The following is a 23,361-nucleotide window of genomic DNA, read 5'->3' on the forward strand; positions in this document are numbered from 1 at the left end:
CGCTCCCCCTCCCCCATCAGCACAGGCTGCATTGACACGTTTTTATTTACGAGACAAACCGTCAGCGGTGCCTGCCCGGACCCGGGGCGAGGCCTGGGCTCCCCTGGGGACCCCCAGCCCTTCCCCACCCTCCCGGGTTTATTTCCCCGTCCCTCCCACAGGCTTGAGACAAACTTTCCCCCCGCTCAGCTCCAGCCGGGGGGTCGCTCCAGCTCTTCCCACCGTCGAGTCCCCGGTGCCCGGTTCTTCCCAGCGGGGGGATCCCCCCCCCTCTTATTCCTGGGCAGGCTCGGGGGCGGCCGGCTGCTTGCTTTGATCGTCCCCCTTCTTTTTGTGTCCCGACACAATGTCATCGATGCGGAGGAGGAGAACTGCCGTCTGCGGAAAGGTGCCGTACCCCGCTCCGTCAGGAGCTGGTCAGAAAAAATAAACCCCAACCGACCCCCCCCCCTCACACCCAAAAACCACCAGTCTGGCGTTAAAACAACCCTCCGAGCGCAGCACTACAGGAAGGACACCGTGCCTGTCGCCCACCGTCAGGGACAGAAAAGGGGACATCGGTTCTTCCTTGCCTTCGACCCAGCCCCACCAGCAAGTGCTCAAACTGGGAGCTTTGCTGAGGGGAGGGCGGCTCGGGCCAGGACGAGGCGAGGGGCAGCAGCTGCCCCGGCCACCCCCGGGGTTCCAGGACATGGCTGGCACCCAGCCGCCCACCCCCGGCTCAGCCCGTCCTTCACGGAATCACACCACGCTTTGGGGGGTGAAGGGACCCTTCAAGATCATCGAATTCCAACCCACTGCCATGGGCAGGGGGACACCCCCCCACGGGCAGGGGGACACCCATCCCACCAGCCCAGGGCGCTCCCAGCCCCATCCAGCCTGGCCTTGGGCATGTCCAGGGCTCTGGGCAGCCTGTGCCAGCGCCTCGCCGCCCCCACAGGGGAGAATTTCTTCCCAATATCTTCATCTCCCCTCTTCCAGCTTAAATCCGTTCCCCCTTCCCCATATCCGATTTAAATCCCCCCTCTCAGTGTAAAATCATTCCCCCTTCCCAATATCCAATTTAAATCCTCCCTCTCTGTGTAAAATCACTCCCCCTTCCCCATACCCGATTTAAATCCCCCCTCTCTTAGTTTCAATCCATTCCCCCTTGTCCTATTGCTACAGGCCCTGATAAAAAGTCCGTCCCCAGCCTGTCCTGGTGGGACTTGCAGAAAAAAAAGGGGGGGGGGGGGGGGGGAGGAATATGGAACACGACAAGTTTTAGCCACAGGATCAAAACCCAACCGCTCTGAGTGCCCGAGTACGGGCTCCCACGGGTGCTGCATCACATTGTCACCCCTCCCGCATCAGTGAGCTGAAACACCCGCAGGCACCACGCTCAGCACCCCAGCGCTCAAGCAGTAACGCTCCCCTCTCCCAAAAGACGTGCCACGGAGGCTCGGAACTTCTCCCGCCTCCCTCCTTACCTCTACCGCCGTCTTGTAGGTCTGCAGTTTGACTGCTAAAGGCTCCCAGATCCCCAAATCCTTCATATCGACTAAAGCTCCGGTCTCGCCGTTCACTCCCCACGTCTGGCTGCCTTCTTGAGTGTGTTTTGCCTGCAAGTGGAGAGGGACAGGTCACCACCGACGCCATAAGGCAGCAAAGTCACCTTCTGGAAACGAAAAGTGACCCACAGGGGCTCAGGAAAATGGTAAAAGGTCATTAGAATGTTTTCAATTCTGGAGCTGATCCATGAGCGTGTTACTGAGCAGCACCTGAAACAATTATACTGAACTTGCACTCAGAGATATTCTCTCTCGTGCCATCCCATCTAATCTCCCAAGGAAGATTCTGGGTTTGTTCACCCCCAGGGTTTTGTTGTTTTCTTTTTTTTAACGCTGGTACCTCCAACAAGCTATTTAATTCCACCTGCACCCTTTCAAATTTGGCACAAACCTTCAGGAAAAACGTCTGCAGCTCAGCTAATGCCAAAAAACCCCAACAATCTCAATCCCCTTTAACGGACGGGTTACTTCAACACCAGTTTCCTTTGATGTAAAAGCTTACTGCCACTAAAGCCGCTCCCTCAACAAGCTGCTCGCGCAAGAGCAACACCAGGGAAGGACCGATCCGGGGAGCAGGAGGCAGCGGGAAGGGGCTGAAGCTCCTCAGAAGACCCCCAAGCCCCACGCCTTACCCTGAGCGAGGTCAGCACACGGATGGTACTAGCACCACAGTTCTGGATGAGCGTTCGGGGAATGACTTCCAGAGCCTGGGCTACGGCACGGTAAGGCCACTGCTCCACACCCGTCATCCCTTTGGATTTCTCCGTCAGCGCGTGGGAAACGGCCATTTCGGTCGCTCCCCCTCCCGGCACCAGCTGCGGATCCATGAGGACGTTGCGACACACCTGCATGGCATCCTGAAGGTTTCGTTCTACCTCCTGCAACAGGTATAAAAAGCAGAGGATCATCGGTGGCAGGGAACCGTGGCACACCAGCAGCTGGGAAGGCGGCCAGTGGGGCCGGCTCCTTGGACGGATGGAAAAGCTTTGCCTTCACTGGGCAGCACAGCCCACCAGGTGGGAATCCTGGTGTCGCTGCAGAACCCGGAGGAAATTTGAGTTTGCTTCATCCGCACGCGAAAGCTGCTCGAAAGGAAGCAATGACACCAAGAAGGTGGCCAGGACGGGGCGGGGAAGCGGCACGTGTAATAACTTACTGCTAGGATTTCCTTGCTGGCTCCACGCAGAATGATAGTGCAGGCCTTGGGGTCTTTGCAATCGGTGATGAAGGCAAAATATTCATCTCCTATTTTTTTAACTTCGAAGAGCCTGGCACCAGTCCCCACATCTTCCTCCCGCAGCTCATCGGTGCGGCTCACGATGCGAGCTCCGCAGGCCCTAGCAGGCAAACACCGCTCAGGTTAGATGCTCACAAGTAAAGAGCTGGGAGAAAAGGGGTGAGGTAAGAACAACCGCGCGCCACAGGCGGCGAGAACGGGCTCCAGCGAGGAGACGGCGTTTACCTGGCGATCCTGTTGTTGTCCGTCTTTCTCACTCTGCGGATGGCGGTGATGTTGGCTCTCATCAGGTAGTGCTGGGCCAAGTCTGAAATCAGGATCGTGACATTTTATTGATGACTCAGCGCTATTGTGACAAACTTTACGTTATCATTAAAATAAAAAAGGTTAACAGGAAGAAAAAACCTAAATGTAGCTTCTTAAACCAAGCTGCAAGGCAAATTACAGCGCAGCTTTGCACAGTTTGCTAGGCTCAGCCCTGTATTTTGATATTATGATATCAATATATTGATATTTTGATAGTGTTTCCAAATGCTGGAAAAGCACAAAACTATTTTAAGCATCCACGTTCACAAGGCAACCTCGAGAACCAACTTCAATGCCTGCCATGTAGAACAATTGCTAGAAAGGTAAAAAACAAAACCAAACCAGAGTCACATTCAAAACCAGGCTCGGGGGGTGTGTGTGTGTGTGGCTTGGGTGTTTTTTTTCTTTTTTAAAAAAGTTACAGAACAGTGCATTTAACACAGCGTGAACCCTGAGATTAATTCAACACGAAGGAAGATCACGTGTGTTATTACCAGAAATTCCTTTCTCTGTGATGACCAGATCTGGCTTGACTCTCATCAGATCCTCACAGATCTGCTGAATGTACTCTTCCTCCATCTGCAGGATGCGGGCAAAGTCTTCCTCCCGCGTTATTTCAATATCAGTCTGCACAGAAAGAGGTGTCAATATCTCACCGTATTCCTTCCAATCCTCCCCTGAGTCAGACCCAGATCCCCTGGCTTGAGTGATCTTAACTCCCTTTTTCTCCAGGGTACTGACCCCGCAGCGGAATTAGCCCATACAAGCAAAAGGTGTCTGGAAAGGCAGAACGTGAAGAAATCCTTCTGCCACTCACGCTTTTAGCTAGCTAGCTGGATTTGTTCTCTTTACTACTTTTCAATCAAAAGCTGCCGACATCTCTACCGAGAGTTGCTTTACCTGGCTCTCTCCTTTCTTGTACTCTAGTGAACAATCCAGAAGGACAATGCGGGGATTCTTAATAACACGACGCATTCTGGGATGAGTTACATCTTTATTCACCATGATTCCACGCAAAACGCACGAGTCTTCACTAAAACCACCTGGAATCTGAGAGACAAAAGAAAGGGGGAAAACGAGGCAAGTCAGTCTAGGCAAACCCGGGTATCCGTGCTCCTCAAACTATCCATCCCATGTACTGAAAAAGGAAAAACCCTCCCGAGTAACCACGATGCATCCAGGTCACAATCCAAATTAATTTTAAGAGCACGCTGACTTCGGGTAAGTGAAATCCATGGAAGACCTTGAGAAACTGCTCACACCCCCCTTGCCTGGCAACAGGAAGGCGGAAACTGAAACTTAAATGGTCTTTTTGACAAATTTTCTAGAAAAGCTGAAATAACTGACTCCACTTTCACTGTAAACCAGCAAGGCTGCCAGCACCGATGGAAATTCCAGGGTTTTGCCTGCAGATCAGTAGACAAAACTCTTCCCACTGCATCTTTGGAACAACCAGCTCAGAAGGGGAAAGGGGCACACAGGTAAGAAACATTTCAGGACATACTCACCTTTTCTACTTTTGCATATTTTTTAATATCAATTTCCTTTCTGCCATTTTCTTCAAACTCCACGGTCTTAACAGCATCAAGAGCAATGCTGCAGGCCAAGTCAGACCAGCGGTTTATTGCCTTGGTATTTATAGCACTCTTTATTATTTTAAGCATCATCTCTTTGTTGTTCACGTCCACTGGAGTGCTGACACCAAGGGAAAAAAAAAACCAACACAGTAAACTGAGTATTACTCCAAGCTACAACCTATTCATAATCCCATTGAATCCCTCTCCAACTATATTAAATTCTATTTTACGAGCACGATTCCCTCAAGAACCATCTCTAAGCAGCACGGAAACACCACATCCCTTCTCTCTAACTCCCACCAGCCCACACTTACCCAATTTTCTTTAAAATACTGATCATGTCATCCAGAGCTTTACGGTAAGCCCCAATGATCACAGTTGGATGCATCTGCTGTTCAAGGAAGTGTTCGGCCACAGAGAGCATCTCTCCAGCTAAAAAAAATAATAATAAAAATCATCAAAATTCCCCAGGTAAGTTTGTAGAACAATCAACAGTCAAGACAGGAGAACAGCACACCAGACAAAAAGTATCTGCTATCCATGTAGAGAGCTCTAACATCATCTATACTTTTCCTTTATACTTACATATATACTTATATATAATATAAACAGATGTATAGATGTACTTATATATACCTGTCCTTATCTCATGGAAAGAACATAACCTCACAAAGCATGGAGCTGATAACCTAAGGGTCTAATGAACATCCTCTGCCACAAGCGACTCTAAAATTGAGTTGGTAAATAATGAGCATCTGTCTCGTTAAGGCATACTTACTGGGCTCTGATGAGCAAAAAGGGCAAACTTCAGCCTTAAGCCTTTTATAAAAAGTGATGTCTTATCCACTCTCCTTACCAAGGATAATTACAGATGTGGTCCCATCTCCAACTTCTTCATCCTGAGTACGGCTGATCTCTATCATTGATTTTGCAGCTGGATGCTGGACTTGAATCTGCAGGGGAGCAAGGGGTATGTTTTGTGTTCCAGAACACTAAAGCTAAAACATCTTGCATCACCCCATGGCACAGATACCAAACCTTTTAAACAATCAAAGGCATTCTGCCCAACCATAGCAAAGATATTTTTTTTTCCTTTTTGAGACCCAAAATAAGGCCTTTTATTTCACAGGACTGCGTCTCTCACAGTTTTTCAGACATTACGATTTTTGTAATGTTATTTTAACAGCACTTGCACCAGAAAGATGACAGTGATTTCTTGGTCTAATTATTTGGTGCTGTAAAAGCAAACATCTACTCCTAAGTTTTTTGATGCAAATGATTATAGCTACAATTACCATAGCACTTACATCGCTCTTGTAAAATCTCTGTGAAAACTTAGCACCCTGGGGTCAAACCGACTTTTCTGAGGAGGAAGAGCATTCACTGGAAATATTTAACTCCTCCCCAGTCAGCACCCTTCTTGGTACTGCTGTTTACTACCTCCTGGCTCTCAAGACAGACGATGAAATAACACAGTTCCACTGCCAGCTATGTAACTGTATCCTCGAAGATTCTGACTCGCATGTTAAGTAAAAACAATCCTTTAGGAGAAACTTACTTCTCTAAGAATAGCATTGCCATCATTGGTCATCACAATCCCACCCATGGGGTCCAAAAGCATCTGAAACCGAAAGAGAAGCAATTTTTACACTGACTGGTAATGTGTAGTGTTTCAGTACACAGCACAGGTACTTCAGCGACAGTCCTTACCTTCATCATAGCTCTTGGTCCTAAACATGTTCGGATAATGTCAGCAATAGTCTAGGAGGAATAAAAGAAATGAGGCATCAAAAAGTCTAAAAACCCCACAGTCTATATGAAACAAGCAGCCAGTGCAAAGCTTACGTGACCCGATCACTCTGCAGCTGCTTAGATGCAGCAGAAGTTAAGAACTGTGTGGGAACAAGGCCAGCGGGATTGTAAGAGCACTGGCACCACACCGAATTATTATTGAAAAGAGATTTCAAAATTTAGACACACTCAGATTTTGCAGAGAAAGAGGGTTCAGTGGGTTAAACTCCTCCATGTTCAGTTACACTGCACCTATTTAACACTGAAAATTCATTTTCTATGCCGCTTTGCTCTGGATTCATACAGAGAAAACATGCTTCAGATCTAGTTTACCCTCTTAAATATATAAGTATATAAATATACACACACATATATTAAAAACCAAAAAGAATCAAAATAGCCTGACACAAGAATACGGTACCTTGGCAGCAGTGATGTTTCCAGTCTGGACTTTTCTTCCAGACTCGCGTTTCATATTCTGACCTGAAATTTTTAATTTAAAAAAAAAAAAAAAAGTACATTAATATGATCTTACCAAGTAAGTCCAAGACTGAAACGGTGATTCAGACAATGCATCAAAGACACCATCTCAATCACACGCACTTGATATATGACCAGTTCGAAATTAAGTTTACAATATAAATACCACAGCCACTCTAAGACATAAGCGCCAGTGAAAAACGACATTCCTTATTGTAACAGAATTCCTGATTAGCATCATAGTTCAACTGAAACAAAATTTTGCAACCCTGGAATACAACCTGTTCCCCCAAGAAAAATCAAAGAGCAGTGACTCTGAAGAAATCTGCCAGATCACACAGAGTAAAGAGAACATTGGTTTAAGATTTATGTATCAGTGTTGCTCGGCCTTTGGCACATTAGGGTGAGCTGCCACCGCCGTGCCACAGTCTCACAGATGTACCTGGGGACTCGTTGTCACAAGGGTCTGCCCTAAAGGACCCTAAAGCACCTTGAGGCTTGGTGCCGCTTGTCTTTTGTTACAAGCCTAGGCTGGATGAGCACAGATTTACTTTAGGAGTGGATGTTTGTGCATATACATTTTTAAAACACAACAAAAGCAAGCATCCAGAGAAAGGCAATGAAGCTGGGGAAGGGTCTGGAGCAGAAGCCTCATGAGGAGCGGCTGAGGGAGCTGGGGGCGTTTAGCCTGGAAAGGAGGGGGCCTCAGGGGGGACCTTATCCCTCTCTACAGCTGCCTGGAAGGTTGTAGACACGTGGGGGTCAGTCTCTTCTCCCAGATAACTAGCAACAGGACAGAGGAAACAGCCCCAAGTTGTGCTAGGCGGAGGGTTAGATTGAATAAGAGGAAAAATTTCTACACCAAAAGGGTGGTCAAGCATCGGCACTGGCTGCCCAAGGAGGTGATGGAGCCACCATCCCTTGGAGGCGCTCAAAAAGCGCATGGGTGTGGTGATGAGGCACACGGTTCAGCAGTGCCGGGGGAGCAGGTTGACCTGGCGGCCTTAAAGACTTTTTTCTAACCTAAACGATTCTACGATAAAGCAACAGCAAAAGCAACACCAAGAACAAAGTAAGGAGGCCTAAGGAAAGGGCTACAAGCGCTGCCTCTTGGCTAAGGCGAGCAGCCCAGGCACAAACCGACCCCAACGAGGGGAAACACGGCTGCGGGGGGAAACAGGGCTGGGGGAGACAAGAGATCCGCCAGGAAGGCCTTAACGAGCAGCGCTCCAGCGCAGGGGGCGGAGGGGCCCGGGCAGCGGCTGTGCAGCCCCCGCGGGGCCCGGTGGCAGCCGGCGGGAGGGGAGCGCCGGGCCCGGCCGCGAGGGGGACCCAACATGGCGGCGGGGAGGGGAGAGGGGGAGCCCCCTGCTCGCCCCCCAGCCCCGGGGGGAGGCCGGGCCGGCAGGCGGCGACACTCACTGAGGACGAGAACAGGCCGCGGGCCCATCATCGTGGCGGCGGCGGCGGCTGCAGCGCGGCGCGGAACCTTCTGGAGACAGCGCGCCCCGCGAGCTGCCGCCTCACCGTGCCGCGGCACCCTACCCCGCCTCCCGCCCGCGCCGACCAATCCCGGCCCGCGCCGCTGGCCCGGCGCCCAATAAGGAGGCGGTGCCCCTCCTCCCCGCAGCCACAGCAAGTTCGGTTGAGAAGCGGCGCCTCAGCGCATGGAGCCGCGGCGTGCTGGGAGGGGCCGTGCGGGACTACGCATGTGCGGGAGGCCAGTGCCACATGAGCAAAGGGGCGGGGGGACGAGCAGCGAGGGAGTGCAGGCGGGCCTCTCCCCTGCCCGCTCCCCCTTGCATGGCGGAGGCACCGCAGCCGCTATCTGCCGGATCTCCGGGCGAGGTGTGAGGCGGTCGAGACCTCTGAGAACCCTGTGTGGGAGGGAAGTCCTCAACGCGTCCCCCCCGCCGTCAGCGCTGTGGTCTCGCCCACCTCACGCCGCGGGCGCGGGCTCGCCGCGGTGCATGCTGGGAACCGTAGTTTCTGAGGCGGCCGGGCCGGTCTCGGCCCATCCCGCTCCCCTGGGCCCGTCCCCGTCACAGCGGCTGAAGCGGGGCTGCCCGGTGCAACCGAGGGCCCTCCCGGGGGCTCAGATGCCCCCTCAGAGCACAGCAGCTGCGAGGTAGTCTGGCAGCAGCCATTTTTGTTACAGGGCGCTTTGCCAGGCCCCTCCGGTTGCCCAGCGGTAATGGCGGGGACAGAGGCCACACCACCAGCTCCCTCCGCCCTCCCGCACCCTGTGTGCCTGGAAAAGTTTCCAGCGTTTCTGATTATTTGTTTGCCCCCCTCAAACTGTTTGCTCAATAACAAGGCTTTGTTTTCCCTCTCTCATTTCCAGCTCACACCATTAGCCAGGAAGAAACACAGACAGAAGTAGGTTGGCTGCCTTAGCGTCTGCTAGTCAGCTGCCTGAGGAAGGGGCTTTGCTGAGAAATTCGAGCCTCTTTGTAAAAAGCTCTACACTTCTCAGGCCAAGGACAGGTATTTTCTCAGTATTTGTGTGATGGGGCCCTCATCCTATCATGACGCTGCAGCAAACCCTGCTGAGGTGTGGGGCAGGGCAGCCCAGCTGCCATCCGCCTCCGTGGTGGGTGGCCAGCACTGGTTTAAGCTCTGTGGTGCTTTCTGTAGTTGGCAGCTTGGATAAACCCTGTGTGGCTCGGCAGGGAGAGAAGAAATCGGGTGTATGGGGAGCCACTGCTAAAGGTTGAAAGTCGGAAACTTTGATAAAAGAAAGAGGATGAGGTGGTGATCTGGCAGCTGGAGCCCTGGAGAGGTGGATTCATGGGCTGTTTGTTCGGTGTGTGAGGAAGATGCATGTACGGAGGGGTGGTTTTTTGGCCACTCTCCCATCAGAGGTCTGCAGGCAGCTGTCTGAGAGACACTGGTATAGGCAACCTCTCAAAGCTTCCTCCAGCACTGAAAACCAGGCCTCGTGGCTTTGTGTTGTTACTGGTTTTGCAACAAGGAGGTCCGGACATTTCCTAATCTGTTGGAAACAGAAGGGTGGAGCATCTCTGCTGTGGGGTTAGTTACACGGAGTATCCCTAATATATCAAGATACAGTTTTGGGGCTTGTGCACTAGGACAGGCATCCCACCTTCTGTTTGAGGAATTTAACCCTGCTCTCATCTTCTCCCTCGCTGCTTTCCAAAGCCTCGATGCGGTTGGCAGTGCTGGCGAGCTGGGCAGAGTTGCTAGCCATCTTCCTCATGGGCATCCTGCTGCTCTGCGTGGAACTGCTCTTGCGAGCCATGGTGGTCATTGGGCTGCTGCTCTATGTGCTTGTCACAAACTGAAGGCCGGCCAGGTGGAGAGGGTGCCTCTTTTTTTCCCTTGGAGAAGGCGATAAGAAGAGAATTGTGCCGACCTCGAGACCAGATGGGGAGGAACGTGAGCAGTAGCCAAGGGAAGAGGGAGGTATGGCCACCTTCTGCCTTCCTACGGTACGTCCCTGCTCGGCAGCTTTGTTGTCGCCTCTCCCAACGCACCGACTTGCAAGGGGCCTCCAGCAAACCCCAGTCGCAGCTCCAGACCGAGGCCTGTTCCCTCAGGAATTGCCGGTGGGAGCCTGGTCTGCCGCACCCCCTGCTGCCCCGGCACCCGTGGGGCTGGAGGCTGGGTAGAGCAGGGGCCGGCACTCTGCGAGAAGGGGTGACAAGTGCTATTTTTGAACGAAAACCTGGTGGTTTCGGGTTTTAGGAAAGCTGCAGCCTCCTGGGCGGGGAGGACTACATTTCCCAGCATGCCGCGGGCGACCGCCATGTTGCGTTGCGTCACTTCCGCTGCTGCTACGCTGACTCGGCCTTGCACTGGGCGCCGAGGGGCAGAGACGGTGAGGGCCGGGGGGGGGGGTCCTGGTCTCGGGGGGGGGGGGGGGGGCTGGTCGGGGCCTGGCGGTGGCTGGGGTGGGGGTTTTGGGGGGACGGGAGGGCCCAGCCGGGCCTTGCTGCTGGTGATGGCTGCGCTCCCCATTTCTTGAGCGCTGAACCCAGCGGTAGCGTTTAACTATACGTTAAAGATATATGTGCGCAGAGCGTAGGTCAGGCTGGCCCTCGAGCTGCCCGGAACGGTGATTTAAGGAGCTTCTGATCCAGGGACTCGGCCTTGGTAGAGATGAACCAAAGAACATCCCGGTTTTGCCGTGTAGGCCGGCGCACTTAGACCATCGTGGTGTTAAACCCTGAGTCGTCAGCTCCTGCAGCCCTCAGCCTTGCCCTGGCCTCGTTATAACACTAAAAATCACACCCCCTGAGGAAATAAAAAACACTAAAAGACCCTTCCTCAGAGAGCGTGTGCAGTAGCATAAGGAGTATAATGGATGTGCCAAAGTGTAGTCAGTTATCTGTACTGACCTGCCCGCCGGGCACAGAAAGTGTGATAATTTTGGTGTATAATGTTTGTAACTATGGCTGGCTTTGGTCGCTTGCACCCAGGTTTGCACAGCTCTGTCGTAAACCAAGATCTCATCTCGGGGTGTCAAACTGGGCTCTTGCACGGCAGGAACGGGCTCACGTTTGAGAAGCGTTGCCGGCTGGCTCTGGCGTAGGCAGCAGCCCGTGAGACGGGGATGTTCTTGGGTTTGCGTGGAGCTGTATCCCTGAGCTGCCTGCCCTGCGTGGGTGTGTAGGAGCAGCCGAGGGTGTGTAGGAGCAGCCAAGGGTGGGAACAGGAGTGTGGAGACTGTGGCAGGGGAGGAGAGGGGAAGGAAGGGTCCTCCAGCGTGGAGGCTCTGACACACCAGCGGTTTGTGTGCTTCAAAGCACTGACAAGTCTCCCGATGGGTTGCGTGTCTAAGGGGTGTGTGGGCTCCTTGTCCTCTCAGCAGGGCAGCTCCAGAGATGCTCTAGGAAAGTGGGACACGTGGCCTGAGGCAGGGATTGACCGAAAGGCCACTGGAGGGAGTTGGTGGTACCTCTGTGGCTGGAAATAGGAAAGGATAAGAAATGTTGGAAATGAGGAGCTAGGAGTTTCTAAGAACAGACAATTTGGTGGGGAGAAGAGCTGACTCTGTTGTATAAGACACTGCTGAGAAGCTGCCGTGCTTCGCAGTGGCAATTACTTGCTAAAACCGGTGAAACGAATTGCCAGAGCTTTTGCTGTGGAAGTTAGTTAGAACAGGCTTTGTGATCGGAGACCTTTGCTAATTACTAAGATGTGATAAAGGGGAGCGATACTTGCCCAGGCTTTGAAAAGGGAGAAAACGGTCATTTTTCTTCTGTGCCTGCTGGTCTGGGTCACTGCCGTGCCAGTTCCTACGTCCTTGCACGAAAGCGCACAGGTATTTCAGGGGCAGCTGCAGACTTGTGTGGAGCGAGGGTAGCGCTCTGCCAGCTTGTGATAATCCTTTATCAATATTGCTGTGACGTGTACAGCTGTTCTCCCACTACACATGAATGCCTGAATCGTCTTGTTTTCATCATTCTTTTTGCAATTAAATCATCAATGACGTTTCGTTTTCTTTTTTTTTTCCTAGATGAAGCTCCTGATTCTCGCCGTGTTTGCCCTGTTTTACGTGGTGCGCTGTGAGGAAGGTGCCAGGCTCCTGGCCTCCAAATCTCTGTTAAACAGATACGCAGTGGAGGGCAAGGACTTGACGTTGCAGTACAACATCTATAATGTTGGCTCCAGGTAAGCCTCGTCCAGCATCCTAGTACTGACCCAGGGCAAACGTTATGTGTGTATTACTATTTCTGTACTCCATGATGTGCTGTTAGCTTTGCTTCCCCTAACTCTGAGCTTACCAGCAGTGCTTGAAGATTTGACCCTGCAATTTGCCTTTTTCTTCCTCTTTCGTTGTCCTTCCTTTCACCGTTTCCTGCTTTCACCCCACGGCTGCTCTAGCTGTTGTTCCAGTGTGGTGTAGTTACTTTTGTGACGCTCTGCTCCCCATGCACGCAGCCTCTCACTCTTGGATTTGTGAGCTCTTTCGCATCTAGCTTCCCATTTTTGGGTTTTTTTTTCTTTCAGTTTCTCTCAGCTTCACCTTCCTCTTTCTGCAGTCTCCCTGTAATGCAGCTTGACTCTCCTCCCCATCTTCTGCCAGTGACTTGTCATGTTTCAAAAGTCAGTTTTTCCAGCTGCTGAACTGTCAGTATGGAGCCGTCACCCCCCTTTGGTGCAGTACCCTATGAGGAGAATGCCAACTCTAAGATTCTTTTCTCATCCCTTTTTTTGTTGCATTTAGTGCTGCTTTAGATGTGGAGCTGTCAGATGATTCTTTCCCCCCCGAAGATTTTGGCATTGTCTCTGGGATGCTCAATGTCAAGTGGGACAGGATTGCTCCGTATCTTTTCATGTTGTGAAATCTCAGCACTCATTCTCACCCCCAAGCATCCTGTAGCTCTCCTGTCTTCATCCATTTTCGCTGAAATTCCAGCATGCCAGACCCTGGGCAGGGTACTGGATGCAAATCTCTCTTCTTGAAGGTGCTGTGTTAAAAAAAAAAAAAGTTCCTTGCAGAGAGGGCCAGGTCCCTGTGCAGTTCCTCTGCCTGGGATGGAGGAGCAGCTGGATCAGCCTTGGATGGGTCTGGATGTCTGTAGCCACAGGGGGCTCGCATCTGTCAGCCGCACTGACTTTTCCACCTGGTTTGAGGCTGCTCTTTACCCATCTCCTTGCTTTTCTTTGATGAAATGCAACGGTTTTCCTTAACTTAATGGCTCTCAGAGCAAGTAACGTATCCCACACTGTGGTTCTGCGGCCTCTCAAAGCTGGTTACTTCAACTTCACCTCTGCTACCATCACATACCTGGTGCAGGAGGGCGGACAGGTTGTGGTGAGTTGACTATTTGTAGGATCCTTGCCCAAATCGGAGAGCAGATACACCTGGCTGCGCTCCTTGAGCTGCTTGTTGGGGGGTGGTGCGTGTCCCTGCTCTCCTACGCTGCACAGGCTCTGTTGCAAGAAAGAAAGGTGGCGAATACTATGTTTTTCCCCCTCTTTCAGGTTGGTTTCACTAGTGCTCCAGGGCAGGGAGGCATCTTGGCTCAGCGTGAGTTTGACAGGAGGTTCTCCCCTCACTTCGTAAGTACCTTTCAATTGGGAACAGAAAGTGCAACCCAGCGCGGTGGCTTTTGGTCAGCTTGTGGTGTGTTTGGTTCGTGCTACGGTCACCTGGAAAATTCCAACATGGATTGCAGTTAATCCATATTGGTTGTCCAGAAGAGTATGGCAGAAAAAGCAAGGAAATCTCATCCTGGCTGCCTCTGTGGAGGAGCTGGCATGGTGGGATTTGAGCTGGAAGAAGATCTGATGGCTGCAAACTCACATGTACATGATTTGTTTTGACTTCTTTGTCACCATTTCTCCTTCTAGCTGGACTGGGCAGCTTTTGGTGTGATGACCCTGCCCTCCATCGGGATCCCACTGCTGCTGTGGTACTCGAGCAAGAGGAAGTATGACACCCCCAAGACCAAAAAGAACTGAGCAAAGCCACCAGCACCCCAGAGCTCGGGAAAGAAGCCACCCAGAACAGCAGGGATCAGTAACAGTCAACCTGCCAAGCACCGCCCTGTCGGCAAGAGGGAATCCAGCACTTCAACAGCAGCGATGTGTTGTCTTCTACATTTTAAGAAAGAAACAAATGAAAAAGAACCCAACTGGAAATCCCAAACTGCCTTGTCTGTGTGTTCGGAGCAGAGGCCCCTCGCTTCGTTGCAGACAGTGCTGGTGCCTCTGTGCTGTGACCGAGGGGCGCAGCTCTGCAGTGTCTGAGGCCTGCGCTGCCTTCCAGCCTCCATTTGGCCCAGTGGCTCTTTGCCCGCTGCAGTCTTCACAACCGAATTAAATCTCAGGGCCCCCTTCTTCCACGTGCTGCCTGCCTCGCTGAAACATCTGCGGGAAGGAGCTCTAGTGACAAAACCAGAGCTCCTTTTGCTAGAGGCTTCTCAGAGCTGCTGTTTTTTCAGGTGGGGTGCAGGAGGTCCCTGTTGATGCTTGTTCTCTCGGAAGCCCCGCTGTGTTTCGGTGAGCGCTTCGTTGCTGTGTTTCTGTTCTTTCTGGTTGCTCTGTTAAGGGTTGAGCTGTGTTGAGGTACTGAGGATTTTTTTTAATAAAAGAAACACCATGAAAGAAGTTTGCCTTTCTTTTGCCAGGAAGTCCTGGAAGCACCTGGCTGCTAATAGGTATACAGTCAGTAAAATAAATCACTATAAATAAAATAAATAGAAGAGGGAAGGAAGGGCCCAGAAGGCCTGGTACTTTGCACCAGCTTTTCCTCCAGCTCCAAGCCCCAATACGAGATTTTTCTTCACAGCCATACATAATGTAGCTGTGACTGTGCCTTGGGCAGCAATTTGTGCTTTTCCTGTGGGGGAGGTAGTGGCATAACAAGGGCTGACAAGTGGTGAGAGGTGGCTGGTTTCTGCCTTGAGCTCTGGGCAGGGAGCCCGGGGCTGTTCACAGACCGTGGCTGTGCCATGCTCCCGTGGCACTGTATGGCTTGGTCTGCCCAGCTGTTGGACCTCACTCAACAGCATGGCGGTACCAACTGAGAAGTCCTGGGCCATGCCAGAGCGAACGCTGTGCCTTTGTTACCAGACCAATGTTTCCAAGTCGGAATTTCAGAATACGGACAGGCTGAGAGAGCTGGGGTTGCTCAGCCTGGAGAAGAGCAGGCTCTGGGGAGACCTTAGAACAGCTTCCGGTGCCTAAAGGGTGCTTATAAGAAAGATGGGGCCAGTCTTTTTAGTAGGGCCTGTAGCGATAGGACAAGGGATAATGGCTTTAAGCTGAAAGAGGGGAGACTGAGATTAGATATTGGAAGAAATTCTTCACTGTGGAAGCGGTGAGGTGCTGGCACAGGCTGCTCAGAGCAGCTGTGCGTGCCCCATCTCTGGCAGTGCTCAAGGCCAGGCTGGATGGGGCTCAGAACAATCCATTCTAGCAGAAGGTGTCCCTGCCCATGGCAGGGTCAGAACTAGATGATCTTTAAGGTCCCTTCCAACCCAAACCATTCTGGGATTGTTCTCTAGACCCTTGGCGCCAGCTTTGCTGCCCTGCTCTGGACACGCTCCAGCACCTCCATGTCTTTCCTATGGCAAGGAGCCCAAAACTGACCACAGGATTCAAGGTGTGGCATCACCATTACAGGGGGACAATCACTGCCCTCATCCTGCTGGCCACACCATTTCTGATACAAGCCGGGATGCTGTTGGTGGCCTCCTGGGCACACGGCTGGCTCATGCCCAGCCAGCTGTCAACCAGCACCCCCAGGTCCTTTCCCCCCAAGCTGCAGCGCTGCCTGGAGCTGGTGTGACCCATGGGCAGGACCCGTCACTGAGCCTTGTTGAACCTCGTGCACTTGGCCTTGGCCCATCGGCCCAGCTCCCTCTGCAGAGCAGATCAACTTGGTGTTGGCTGTGAACTCAGTGCACTCAATCCCCTTGTCCAGATCATTGATAATCAAATTATATTAAACAGGACTGGCCCCAGCACTGAGCCCTGGGGAACACCCTGTGTGCATGGCGCCAGTGGGATCTAACTCCATCCACCACCACTTTGGGCTCGTCCGCCCACAGTTTTTACACAGTGAAGTGTGCACCTGTCAAAGCCGTGAGCAGCCAGTTTCTGCAGGAGAATGCTGTGGGAGAGAGCGTCAAAGGCTTTCCTCCAGGCTAGGTAGACACCATCCATGTCAAAGGCCCATCCACGCTGGCTGGGTCTGATGCCCCTATTGTCCTGCACATGCCGCGTGATCTGCACTCAGGGCGATCAGCTCCATGCCCTTCCCCGGCACAGAGGTCAGGCTGACAGCATGTAGCCCCCCAGACCCTCCTTCCAGCCCTTCTTTAGATGGGTGTCCCACTTGCTGACCTCCGGTCTGCTGGGTCCTCCCCGGTGAGCCAGGGCTGCTGATGAGGCATGGGAAGTGGCTCAGTGAGTGCTTCCACCGGCTCCCTCGGGTGGATCGCATCCGGTCCCAAATGAGGTCACATTATATGCCGTTAAAAATTGAAAGCGAATGCTTAGAAACTGTTAGTGGAAGGGGAATGACGATACATGCATTGTAAACTTCTTACCAGTCATATATTCTCTGTGGTCCTTTAAAAAACAAACCAAACCCTCCTCTCTCTCCATTAAAATTCTAACTTCAGTGAAAAGATCCCATCTTCTTCCCACCATGAATCAATTCCCAAAGCTCTCCAAATTTCTGTGCAGGAATTTCAGAGAGTACTGTGCATTTGTGAGCTAAACCACAACCGAGGTCAGTACCGCCACTCCAGGCACTTGTGTTTTGGCAATTCTAGGCTCCTCCTCACTACCATGGTGGTACTTCCCTGCTGCCCTTCCCTGCAAACTCACACACAGGCATTTCCCAGACAGCGAAGCACAGAGCTCTAGCCCGTTACACCTGAATTCCTCACATTAGGTAAACAGGAGTAAAGCAGCCAGCCCAAACAGCTGTTGCTTCTGTTTCATAAGCTACATAAAGTACTACTAGTAGTAATACTCACTTTAGCATGCTAGAATTAGTGAATTAGAGAGCTGAAGCAGTTCTTTTTACTGATTTCATCACTCAAGTAAACACCCTCCTCAGGGTTTAAACCTGCATTAAGTTACTCATCGCAGAAGCCCACGAGGGTAAGAATCCTCCTTCTGGCCAACACAAGTTTTCAGTATCAGCTACAATACCGACCTCAGCGGCTGTTACAAGTTTTGTGGCAGGTACGTGAATTCTTCCTGCTTTTAACCAAATTACTTCTAATTCCAGTTGATCCCGTAAAACCAAAACAACTAAGCTTTCAGACATCTGAGTAAACTAAACAGCCTGAAGTGGTCTATAGCTCTACTTCCCAAATAAACCCTTCACATCCTTGTCAAGGGCTCAGCTGTTTTTGGCCAAGCAGGGAAGGTTTATTTGGCCAAGCAGGGAAGGTTTAGCTACCACGTTTCCCCGAGCCGCCGAGTAGATGGTTATATTGCCCCGCTGGCTTACCATTTCCAATCTGTCACCTCTACAATGCCTGTAACTGCTGACAAAACTAACATACTGACATTTCTTTGAAAGCTCTTTTGAGCCTTGTTGACTTCTCTCGTGGATTGAATAGTGCCTTTAACAATATCCCCCCTGAGGGCGCCAGAAAGCCAGAAAAACCAACACCACGTGCAGCAAGAGCAGCTTCCCACCCAACTTGTAATGGCGTCATCTCGTGTTTACAGGAGGAAACAAGTTCAACTGAAGCAGCGGTTTTACATTTACCCCATCGCCTCAGCTCTCCCACTACAACATGATATCAAATCCGCCACTCATGGCAGTTTTTTTCCAAGGCCAGCTTTTCAAGGTCAAGGCAACCAAGATAAATGATTAACATTCTGTCCAAGCAGAAGGGAAAGGATGAGATGGAAAAGAATAATATGGAAAGATAATTGTGAAAAAACAGTAAGTTTTCCTCTGTCTTCACTAACGACCTGGATAACACCCTGTACAGCGTCCTTACCGTTACTTGTCCAAGCTGGTTAACCTCAGGAATGGAGCGGTTAGTGACAGACAAGTGGATGATGGACTGTGGCTGGGGCCACCTTCTGACATCACCTGAAGTATATTTAAATAAAACACAAAGCCGTTCACTGAGGAAAACAAACATACATATATTCACAAACCTAAACCCTGGGGTTTAGGGAATTAATGTCTCCAGTTGCCTGTTGCATACCTCTCCCGCAATATACTGAGGGGGAAAGGAAGCTGTCAAAAATTCTGATTTGTTCAGAAGAAATGCTCGCCTGCATCATACTGTGAGGAATACGAGTGATTTTCTTTGGAATCAGCTTAAATGGAGGAAAGACCCAGTAAAAGGGGAAATATTCTGCTGTAAAATGTTATACACATTTCTCTTTTTTGAAACATCAGTAGACAGAATACTAGGACTGTTAGTGTCGAATCACATGAGCCTGTCTAAGAAGATTTTGGCACAGATTTATTACAGAGTACAGGGATTTCTAGTGAGGGAAGTGATTCTGCCTTCTGAATGAAAGGACTAGGAGAAAACAACGGATACTTTACCAAAATACAGAAATGGTATCAATGGTCCCTGACAGCAAATATTTATAAGATCCTTTTTTATATGAATGTAAAAAGATATAAAACATCCCGGCTTCAGAATATCATCCTAAGTGGGATTATTTTTATTTTTTCTTAAAGAACTTTGGAAAAAGGATTCCACAATGGGTCAGAAACACTCAAAGGTAAAGCAGATTTAAAAGCTGCATACTCTTAGCTTGACTTTCCAAGGAGCAGAAGTAAATCTTCTTCCCATCTTGTCCCAGGCCATAGCTATCAGTTGTCTGGCCGACAGCAACAGCTCTGAAGTACATACAGTTCAGAGTATTTTCCCACTTCTTCCATTTGCCTGTGAAGACACCTTGCCATGGCTTCACCGTTCATTTCCTTCACGATAACTAAGAAAGAACTGAGGCAGGAACTATCTACTAGGCAAGTTGTGACTACTCTATATTGAGGCTTGGCTTTTGGGATACCCATAGTCCTAGACAGAGGATGCACGGAGCTCCAAGTGGCAAAATACCACCTAATAAATACAGTAAGCGTGAAGGAATCAGTTCCTCTGCCAGAAGAAAGTGTATGGACTAAGCTACCAGCTCAGAGTCAATGCAGAGGCGTATATCGCTGTTTCAGATGTGGTTTATATAACACAGAAACATCGGCAGTGGGAGATGAAAAAACATCTTAATCCTGCAACTAGGAATCTCAGAGAGCTTTACAAATAAAAGTCAATTGCCACAGCCTGCCAAAAAAAGTTATCTAGAAATTCATTAGCATTTTACAGAAGGGTAAGTGGAGGTTCTCCTGAGAAGTCATTGCTAAAGCTGGCAATTACAGTCCTGACACCTTTTGTGCACTCTACCAACATTTGCACAGTAGAAAATAACAAGTGGTTTGTAAATGGTGTTTCTTCTGTAATTATCAGTTCCGGTTTTTTTTCAATAGAAGGTGAACATTACCAGTTAGTACTGCAACCTACCAACTGTAGTACTCACACAAGTATAATAGGAGACGCTGCTTGCAGCTTCAGCTTCATATACCTGAAGTTATTTCCTCTGCAAAGGAATTCAGTGAAAACTCAGGATTTGAACAGTAACAATGAGAGACTTGCCAATCTCAAGCTAATTAGAGAGAGAAGGGGAGAGCAGAAAGGAGCAGAGTGCTTCACACATTCTTCCTTGAGGGCTCTGTATCCGTGTCCTGCTCTGCATCCTTAATTCCAAGGCCTATCTTGGTCTCCAAACACCCTGTAGAGAGTAACTTGCTCTTGCAAGAGAAATAGAGCGCAGCTTGAACCACAGAGCAGTTCCTTTCACATAGGTGTGAACAAGAGTATTATTACATGAACTGAGGGACTAGAGAGAAAAAATTCTGAAGAAAATTACCACCTTTGCCTCTTAACTGTAGAAGATCAGAAACCAGTTCAGCTTTTATCCCTGCATTGCCATCTTCCAGGACCTGAACTATATGGTAAGACCCCTCATGAGAAGACAGGAGCTCTTTAAAATGCTCCTTAGAGAAATGGTGAGTTACTCTCAGGTTCTGCAGATAGAGATTAGTGAAAACTGTGCCCCCCCCCCAAGGAAAACCCAGCGCACTTTCCACAAACGCAGAATTGTGCATTTCTGTAGAGGTTTGTAATGCTGTAAGAAGATTGGTATGGATGAAATGTGAATAGAAATGTTTGTGAGGGAGAGACTGAGATAACAACACAGCAAGGGTTAAGCTCCTTCTCCCTCTCATTTCCTTATTAGTGCTAAATATCTGTAACACAATTAATCATGGCACTCCCTTTGGCAGCTGCTGGTTGTTAACTAAACACATACTCACATCAGATAAATACAGTTTAGTACTGGCTGCATCATAAACTTCCTCAGTGATCACATACTCTCACTTCACTTCCAGTATCCACCTGTCTCCTGCGTAGACGGTGAAACCTGAAATAAAACCTGTGGTTTGCTCCTGACAACCATCAACAGCAACTAATGGTAGTAATTCATTTTTCATTAAGAAACACAATGTATTATCAAAAATTATTAATCTGCACACCTCAACTGGCTTGGAAATCTGAAGTTTGTGTTATGCTTTGTCCCAGGGCAGGCAATCAAAGTGCCAGTGATGCCAATTTCTCTAACAGAAACATCTTCCTGCTGCCAGTAAACAGATTTCAGCACAGAATGGAGAAGGACAGCCGTGAGGCAGCCTGCACTTATGGTCACTGTGAAGCTTTTCTGGATAGGAATTAGTGACTGAAGCAGAAAAGCTCTCATTATGCATCCTCTGAAGTATCCAGTAACATGTAAAAACTAATTCTTGAATCCAAACAAACACTCTCCAACAAAAATAGTTCAGCAAGCAGCACAAAAGTGGCACGAAGGCAGTCATGACACACGCTTTCCAAGCTCCGAGGCCCATTCTCTGTTGTTAATCTTTAGTTTAGTTAATTACGCTGATTTAGAGAGCAGCCCACCAAACTGAGAAAAGCCAACTTCAATTTTCAAATCAGTGCACTTGAAAAGATGCAGTCTGCTTTTGTCTTAAGATTTAGATGCCTACTGCCAACATAATGGATGCAGTTATATTTTAAAGAAGTATGTTCCTGATTAAAAAAAAAAAAAAAGGGGTGAGTTTTACAATTCATTTTCTTATTACCTACAAATTCAGGTTCCACACACATAAATAGTGCAATCAGGAAGACCAGATGCAGCTTGCATGTGAACATCTTTGTTTTCCTATAGGAATTCTTTCATGATTTTCATTTTATTAAAAGAGAATACAGACATCCTCAGAGAGCCCAAGTAACTACTCTGAGAATTTAAAGCATTCAGAGAAACTCAGAATTAGACCCCAAAATTTTCTGTTTGCCTTTACAGTCTCTTTTACTACAAATCAGGTTGGTCACACTCAGGAAAGACGGCCACATATCCAGACATAAGATTTAGCTGGAACTCTCTTTAGAAGGATACTCTTATGAACAGAGCCAAGGCTGCTCTGTCCCAGCTGCTCTCACTGTGGCTGTCTTCACCTCCAGGCTACTGGAAGAAGGTCAGACCCACTAGACACAATAACTTGGTTGTGAAGTTCAAGTTCATGATGTTCAAGGGCAAGTTATAATTCTGCAAAAAGGTCACTTTACAAATTAGGGGAATCTGATAATCCTCTACAGCAAGGCGAATTCACACAGAGACTAAAACTCATGAATTCTTGCTAGCTGACATAGTGAAACCAAACCTCTATTCCTTTTAAACATGAAGACAACAAGAAGCATTCCTTTCTCAGGAGGAAAAGTTACAGCTTTGGAATTATAGGAAACCTTATCCCACAAGCAATACCTGTGATGTCCAGAGCTCTCACACCCAGCTCCAGGGGAGAATCATCCTGAGTTGGGGAGAAAATTTCAATATTGCCTATCATATCAACAATGTCATCATGACAGAGCAAATGGCTGGTCACTACGAGAACAAATAAACCTTAATTCAGCACCTACAAGCTCATAGTGGCTTCAAAACTCATGAAAAACTAGTACGAGTATAAAGAACAAATAGGTGGCTTCCTGCCCTACAGAGCCTGAATAATGGTACCACAAACCATAGGTTTTTCAACAGAAGAAATTGTTCGTTTTTCTAAAAATTTACATCTATGTGTACAGTCCTGTGCTCTATGAATTTTTACTTTTCTACCTACCACGTTCCTCAGCCATCACAACACAGCTTAGCTTTCTGGCTTGCAAAGACTGAGCAGACACCAAAGCTGTCCGGGAACAAAGGACACTGTTCTCATCAACGGGCTCAGCAGAGGCTGTATCGTAACACGACAAAGGGCTGAAAAAAAGACTGGATGATGTTTTCCCCCCCCCTCCACTCACAGGTATATCTTTAAATGGGCTTAAAAGCAGGAAGTGCTTAAATAAATGCAGGTTTGTCATTAAAGCACTCCCTTTTTTTTTGGTATTTAGTCCTGTAATAACCCACTTCAATGCATTTTCAGTGCTGGGTGGAGCTCGCTCACCACAGGTCACCTATTGAGTCCCAAAGGTGCACAGGCTGATGGCCCCTTGGGGAACAAGTTTTGATGTTGACACCGGCCAACAATTAGAGCCCAAAAAAACTAACATCCCAGGCTGGGCCCGCGCCAGCTGGCAGCCACAGCCAGGCACAGCTGGGGTGACATGGCCTCCGTCCCCCACTCCCTGTCAGATCGCACAGGCCCCGCACGCCACAGGGCTGCTAAACGAGGTGGGCACCTTCCCATCCCGCCAGCACACAGCACGGCCATGCCCACCACCCCACAGCAGATCCTGAGCTCAGGGTTTTGCTTCTTTTTTCAGGACAGACCCTAGTGCTCTCCAAACCTTTCCCTAGCCCAGGAAAAGAAGCCACTGACCCCTCCTCCATACACCCTCCCTTAGTCCCT

General features: G+C 49.5%; 2 protein-coding genes across 3 annotated transcripts; one reads left to right on the plus strand and one right to left on the minus strand.

Moving 5' to 3' along the window:
- Nucleotides 1-27: 27 nt before the first annotated feature.
- Nucleotides 28-8,515, minus strand: CCT3 (chaperonin containing TCP1 subunit 3). Its single transcript, XM_080368746.1, has 14 exons — nucleotides 8,364-8,515; nucleotides 6,883-6,944; nucleotides 6,381-6,431; nucleotides 6,229-6,291; nucleotides 5,527-5,623; nucleotides 4,985-5,102; nucleotides 4,602-4,788; nucleotides 3,994-4,143; nucleotides 3,588-3,720; nucleotides 3,013-3,094; nucleotides 2,707-2,887; nucleotides 2,183-2,428; nucleotides 1,470-1,601; nucleotides 28-378 (listed from the first exon to the last, which is right to left on the minus strand). Exons 1-14 carry the CDS (start codon nucleotides 8,392-8,394, stop codon nucleotides 274-276), a joined length of 1,638 nt encoding a protein of 545 aa, XP_080224872.1. The 5' UTR covers nucleotides 8,395-8,515; the 3' UTR covers nucleotides 28-273.
- Nucleotides 8,516-10,041: 1,526 nt separating this feature from the next.
- Nucleotides 10,042-15,023, plus strand: SSR2 (signal sequence receptor subunit 2). Of its 2 annotated transcripts, XM_080368768.1 has the most exons (7): nucleotides 10,042-10,393; nucleotides 10,650-10,782; nucleotides 12,424-12,578; nucleotides 13,135-13,233; nucleotides 13,617-13,725; nucleotides 13,896-13,973; nucleotides 14,265-15,023. In XM_080368768.1, the coding sequence occupies exons 1-7, from the start codon at nucleotides 10,227-10,229 to the stop codon at nucleotides 14,373-14,375; spliced, it is 852 nt and encodes a 283-aa protein (XP_080224894.1). In that variant the 5' UTR covers nucleotides 10,042-10,226; the 3' UTR covers nucleotides 14,376-15,023. The 2 variants fall into 2 exon arrangements, with proteins under 2 accessions (XP_080224894.1, XP_080224895.1); XM_080368769.1 differs by lacking the exon at nucleotides 10,650-10,782 and having other exon boundaries at nucleotides 10,355-10,393.
- Nucleotides 15,024-23,361: the final 8,338 nt, after the last annotated feature.

The sequence above is a fragment of the Falco punctatus genome (genome assembly GCF_963210335.1).
Source record: "Falco punctatus genome assembly, chromosome: 18".
Lineage (NCBI taxonomy): Eukaryota > Metazoa > Chordata > Aves > Falconiformes > Falconidae > Falco > Falco punctatus.